Below are 6,303 nucleotides of genomic sequence, written 5' to 3'. Positions count from 1 at the left end.
TTTTTTTAATTTTAAACTATGAGTAGAAAGCTGAGGTCATTAGCTTTCTAACAGTACTAGTCGCATGCAGATCAGACAATTTTTTGACAACATTTTCCCCATTTTAAAAAAGTCGGTAAAATCGCAAAAAAAACATCAATTTTTTTCATGCAAACTTTTTTAAAAAAATCATACTTTTTATTATATGATTAGGTTTTTTTAAGCTTTATACATAAATTAGAGGCAATTTCTGATTCGCAGGTCTTGGAATTTCTTGAAAAAAGTGATTTTTTCCAAAAAAAATTTTAATTTTAAAAATCCTGCCAGTTTTGACAGCAGTTTTTGATACAATTTTTCTTGTCTCAAATTGGCTAGGATTGACCTACAAGGGTGGTTAAGGTGTCTAAAGATGCAAAATTACATGCCTGACAATTAACTCGAAATGATATGGGGTCTAACTCTAATATTTCAACACATTTTATGCAACAGGAATTTTGAAAATGCAAAATTTTGAATATGTACTCTAAATCTTGGAGATAGAACCCATATCCTGGGGAGTTTTTGTTAGGACATGCAAAGAGCTTTCTATAGACACCTTAAACACCTTTCTAGCTTAATCCTAGCCGATTTGACATAAAAAATCCAAACCGCGCAAAAATCGCGAACACCCTCTTATACGAAAAAGATGTAAGAGTTTCATATGGAATTTAAAATCTTCTAGCGGTCTTTCTATTAGACATACCCCTTCTTACATGAGCCAATGCAGCTGATACATCTTCAGGCAAATATTTAAGGCGTTCCTTTGGGTGATATACTCTTCCCATTACTATAAAAATGTGTCTGAAAAATTTTAAATGTCTTTACAATTTGAAAAGCTTAGGCAACAAAACATGACATAATACAAGCAGTAAAATGACTAATAATGTACATCTAACAACAGGCAAGGGAAGGTTAAAGCCTTTGTCATGCATTGAGGTTGTTCATGCTTCCAGATCACCTGAAAAAAAAGTTAGGGTATTATAAATTTATAAATACAGTAATAAAAAAAAAGTAAAAAAAGTGACCGGAATAGACCATATTTTTGAGACGAAAAAAAAATTATGAAAAAATCAAGTTAGAACAACGCCTCCAATTGCAAACGATAAATCAATGCCATATCTTTCATTTTACAAAAACCCGCGGGTCAATAGGACTTACCATTTTTTCACAATTTGAGGTTGAACATGGCCTATTTTGAAATTTTTTTTTTGCAAATTTTTTGCAACTTTTTGAGGGCAAAAAAATCATAGAAGGAGTGATCTGACAAAAATTTGCTGAAGTAAGAAATGAAAGTATAGGCAATAAACTACAACTTTGCTTTTCTGAAGATCTCTCGCAAACGTTTAGAACACCGTTAAAAAACGGTTTTAAAAAAGTTAGTCGAGTGACCGGAATTAGACCCCCCTACCGCATTTACCCCGCGTTACCCTATCCAGATAGGGATCTGAACTTTCTAGTTTTGCTTTTCAGAGAAGATGAATCGAGTGTATGATGACTTGATATTGCACATAACCACGGACAAGTTCTTTATTGAGTCCTTTTCAGAGCAGCAGGTTAGATTTTATATTAAGATTATTTATTATCTACTAGCGGCTATGCCCCTAGAGGCCCCCTGCTGAAGTAGTGGGGGAGGGGGACTTAATATTGCACATAACCACGGACAAGTTCTTTATTGAGTCCTATTCAGAGCATCAGGTTAGATTTTAAATTAAGATTATTTATTATCTACTAGCGGCTATGCCCCTAGAGGCCCCCTGCTGAAGTAGTGGGGGAGGGGGACTTGATATTGCACATAACCACGGATAAGTTCTTTATTGAGTCCTTTTCAGAACAGCAGGTTAGAAAACTCTAGATATGTGGAAAGAGAGAGAGGACATTGGGCTGTTTTACTCTAGTCCTTAAGTATTTTGACAACGTTTTCTTATTCGTTGGCTTAACGAACTGGAGGACTTTTATTGATTTTTGATTGGTGGTTTATTAAGTTAAGTGTTAAAAAAGATCTATTTAGTTTTTAAGATAACTAAACTAATCCAAAATATTTGCAGGTGTTGCTTGTTATTGACCGCATAAGCCATGAGTTGAGCCTGCAGCCAAATAAAAACCAGGTTCCACCCGTAGCCTCCAGAAAACCTATCCATGGAATTCTTGGAATTATAAATTTGATCTCAGGTAGGCTTTATAGTCAAATAGTGGCTACGCCCCAATTAGGAACGTAGCCACTCAATAACCATTACCATAAAGTCCGTATGTCCATTTAAATCATGCTGATTCTTAACTTTTTGTTTGATATAACTATCCTAATATTCGGATTTTTAGATTTTTGGTTTCTTGGTGAACAATTTTGTTTTCATTTACAAATTTGATTTCTGACACTACAAGAAATATTGACCTGATCTTAAAGCTTTGCTTTTATGATGTTGTCATCCTTGTTTTAACATATTAATATTTAGGTCCGTACCTGATAGTAGTTACTAAGAAAATTCTTCAAGGGGTCATATGTGGAGCAGAGGTGAGACTAATTTAATTTTTCTGGAAGCTTCGCGCTATTTGATTATTTATGCTAGTTTTGAGGAAAACGAAACGACCACCGTAAGAAAAATTTAGAAGCGAAGCTACTCTATAATTCACTATGCATGTCTATCAGTCAATTCGAAACGCTATGGTTGGGGAAAATAATTTTCTCAGTTGCCCATTAAGATATAAAGCTGAAATTTCTCGTCAATAGTCCCATTATTATTGAGCATAATTAACTTTAAAACATCCATGGCGGTCAGACTTCTTTTTAGCAGGTAATTTATTATTTCTTGGACCTTACACCAGATTATCATGCACTCTAACAAAGTAAAAGCTTGAAGCTGGCTAAAATAACGATCCCCTCATCCGCCCCTTTTACCCCATTTCCTTATCCCATACCCTTCCCTCGCTCATACCCTCCCCTCCCAAGAACTAACCAATTAATGGTGGCCATGTTAGCAACCTAAATTGATGACCTCTCATAATATCCACATATATTGTACATCCATAATTCAGGTATGGCGAGTTCTAGAGACCGAGATTATTTCCTTTTCCAGATCAGATCATCACCTCACAGAGTCACAGAAGGAGGCAAATACAAGGTTAGTATCTCTACAAAAATATCCAGGAAAGGAGGGGACATTGCGCTGTTTATATTCTAGTCTCCAAAGTTTTATGATACCATTTTCTTATTCGTTGGCTTAAAAACTTTCATTAAATTTGATTGGTTAGTTCATTTACTCTTATAAAATGATGCTCATACCTGGCTAGAAAACAAAACTCCCCATCAACCCCATCTACCCCATTCCCTCACCTCCTACTGGAAGAACGAACTGACCAATAAAAGAGATTAATTTTAGCAACCTATATCCTGTATTTTAGATACACTGGTATGATGAAACAAGTACTATCAACACCTTACTTCTACTTCTCTTACACCCATGATATTACACACACCAGACAGAGGAAAGATTCCTGGTCTCATGAGGTATAATTTTCAGTATTTTTCTAATGTGAGGGAGGGGATATTGGACTGTTTATTACAATAGTCCCGAATGTTTAATAATGTTTTCTTATTCATTGGCTATTTGTTGGTTCATTAAGTTGAGTCTAAGCGTTTTAACCAGTAAGTGTAATCTACAGAAGGGGTGATTTTGGGATCATCTTTGGAGATGTTTTGTACATCAATTTATCTTTTAATTTCTTTAACAGGAGTGTATATTCTGCACAAGATTGATTTTTTTTCCCCTTCTACAAATTTTTTTATTCCCTCCCCCCCCCCCGCCTAGTTTTTTCTCACCAAGTAGGGGGGAAAATGGAAAAATATTTAAAGAACTCTATATTTTATTTATTTTATCCCTCCTACCACATATTTTTTTGGTTTTTTTCACAAAGGAGGGGGGGGGGGGGAATGAAAAAAATGTTTTCAGTTTTCTTAATTTTTACATTTTCTTTCCCTCCAACCACTTATTTTTTATTCCCCCCCCCCCCCCTGAGCAGGGGATCCCATGTAGAATATACACCCCTGATTTCTTATCCCTTTAGATCCCTGCTTTTACAGGAGGTATGTTTACATTTACTAATATTTCGATGTGTAATATTACTTTGAATTTCAGGGCTCCATGTTTGACCGGTCTGACAAAAGATTTGTATGGAACAAACATCTGCTCAAACCTTTCCTTAATGATAGCAAGGTAATGAGTTGAGTAATGATTGATATATTTTTACTTAGATGTTGCATTAGATTTCCATGTTCTTTGATAAAGTGTTGCTCGCGGCTGGCTAAAATCACTCCCTTTATTTTACTCTCTCCTCTTACTGGATGAATGAACTGACCAATAAACAAGTTCCATGTTAGCAACCTAAATTGACCTCAAATTTTTACCTGTCATCATATCCACATATATTCTACTAGCGGCTTCGCCCCTAGCCTTTAGGGGCTTTGCCCCAAGAGGTTTGATCAAACCAATTTTTCGTATTTTAGATTTAAAAGAAAAATTTAAAAAAATAAATTTGGGAGGGGAAAATTTTTTTGAGGGGGGGTTGGGAGTGTCCCACCCTCCACGAAAATAGTTATAAACCTTCCCGGGACCTATGAGAAGCTACCCTGTAAAGGAGAACCTGGTCGGTTCAGCGGTTAGCAAGATTCTTCGCTACAAACAAATAGACAGACAGACAGTGTTCTACTTTGTATTATAGATATCTCTTCCTTCATGATAGAATTATATTACAAAACTTGATGGATAAATTGTCTTTCAACAATTTTTATTTTTTTAGATGCATTGCTATGCTCTTCCAGTGATCCATGGCTTTGTATCCAGCAATCCTTGCACAATATCAGGACACAAGTTTATATGGTCTATTATATCTAGGTAGGTATTGTTTTCTTAAGACTAGGTAGGTATTTGACTTTGTATCTAGCAATCTTTGCACAATATCAGGACACAAGTTTATATGGTCTATCATATTTAGGTAGGTATTGTTTTCTTAAGGTAGGTATTTGTATCTAGCAATCCTTGCACAATATCAGGACACAAGTTTATGGTCTATCATATTTAGGTAGGTATTATTTCTTGGTACTAGATCATAGACATCCAAGAATGGGGGTAAAGGGGTATTTATTTTGAAACCCCTCATTTTAACCCCATCAAAATTTAAAAATACATTAGATTGACTCCCTTAAAGCTTAAAAACCCCTTTATTTAATAAAATGGTCATTCCACAGCTGGCTAATATGATTATACCTCCCCCTCCACATCCACCACTTTTATTTATTCCCTCTCCTACTAATAGAGGAAAGTAGGTAATTAACAATAAATGAGTTCGCAAGTAGCAACCTAGATTGACGATAAAATTTAGCCATAATATCCACGTTTATTGTATTCATTTTAAGGAGAAACACTGAAAGGGTTGGAACTCGGTTGTTTACGCGAGGAATTGACTCTGACGGGTGTGTGGCCAATTTTGTTGAGACTGAACAGATTATTGAGGTGAGTTTCTAAAATAGAAATATTTACACTTGGATATTGCACAAGATTAATCTTTACCCCATTCCTTCCCTTCATACTGAATGAACTAACTGACCAATAAATGAGGCCCATATTTAAAAGCTATGTGACGACAATTTTCCACTGACAAAATATCCACGTTGTTCTTTATCCAAATCTATACTAGTGTGGTAGTGAAGTGTGCTGCTATGTTCAGACAAGGGGAAGTATTCCCCTGTTCTGGCTGCAGCGTCCCAACCTCAAGTATAAACTTATCTATCTATCTATCCTAGTGTGGTAGTGATGTGTGCAGCTATGTTCAGACAAGGGGAAGTATTCCCCTGTTCTGGCAGCAGCGTCCTAACCTCAAGTACAAACCCCCGCCAACTTTGGAGCCACACAAACCCCACCTCAACGCGTTCAACAAGCATTTTGAAGCCCAGGTAAATTTTGAAATAATATTTTGTGCATCTTTGTCTTTTTACGCGTTAATATATACTAACCCCAGAATTGGAAAATAGTGATTATGCTCCGGTAAAAAAAACTATTTTCATGTTCACCGTATCTTTAAGGTCTCCAAATGTGTTTTTTTCTCATATTGTAGAAGCATGATGAATTAAATTGATTCAAATCTTTTTGTGAATGTGCAGTAATTGGAAGTTTATTTGTTAAGTAGGGCACGTGACACACTCACCCTGCTCTAAAAAATGCTAATTATGCTCCGGTAAGAAAACCTGTTTTTATGTTCAATTCAGCCTTAGAAAATAATGATTATACTCCAAAA

General features: G+C 35.6%; 2 protein-coding genes across 9 annotated transcripts in view; both read left to right on the top strand.

Annotated features, from left to right (window-relative positions):
* LOC145305909 (uncharacterized) overlaps positions 1–6,303 on the top strand; it is a 64,791-nt gene that overhangs the window by 21,930 nt on the left and 36,558 nt on the right. The gene's annotated exons all lie outside the window — the stretch shown is intronic.
* Sac1 (phosphatidylinositol-3-phosphatase SAC1) overlaps positions 1–6,303 on the top strand; it is a 45,697-nt gene that overhangs the window by 21,944 nt on the left and 17,450 nt on the right. For all 8 annotated transcript variants that reach the window (XR_013874763.1, XR_013874762.1, XM_080147744.1 and 5 more), the window contains exons 2-10: positions 1,492–1,571; positions 2,064–2,187; positions 2,469–2,527; positions 3,049–3,134; positions 3,415–3,520; positions 4,149–4,226; positions 4,810–4,904; positions 5,426–5,522; positions 5,813–5,962. Coding sequence is in view for 6 of the 8 variants with exons in the window: in XM_080147744.1 (XP_080003870.1) it covers positions 1,494–1,571; positions 2,064–2,187; positions 2,469–2,527; positions 3,049–3,134; positions 3,415–3,520; positions 4,149–4,226; positions 4,810–4,904; positions 5,426–5,522; positions 5,813–5,962 (873 nt within the window). In the remaining 2 variants the exon portion in view is untranslated. The remainder of the gene's footprint in view (positions 1–1,491; positions 1,572–2,063; positions 2,188–2,468; positions 2,528–3,048; positions 3,135–3,414; positions 3,521–4,148; positions 4,227–4,809; positions 4,905–5,425; positions 5,523–5,812; positions 5,963–6,303) is intronic.

Source organism: Acartia tonsa, chromosome 2 (genome assembly GCF_053477335.1).
Source record: "Acartia tonsa isolate MP-2025a chromosome 2, ASM5347733v1, whole genome shotgun sequence".
Taxonomy (NCBI): Eukaryota; Metazoa; Arthropoda; class Copepoda; order Calanoida; family Acartiidae; genus Acartia; species Acartia tonsa.
The sequence above is the reverse complement of the archived record's forward strand: the minus strand, read 5'-3'. Positions and strand labels throughout refer to the sequence as shown.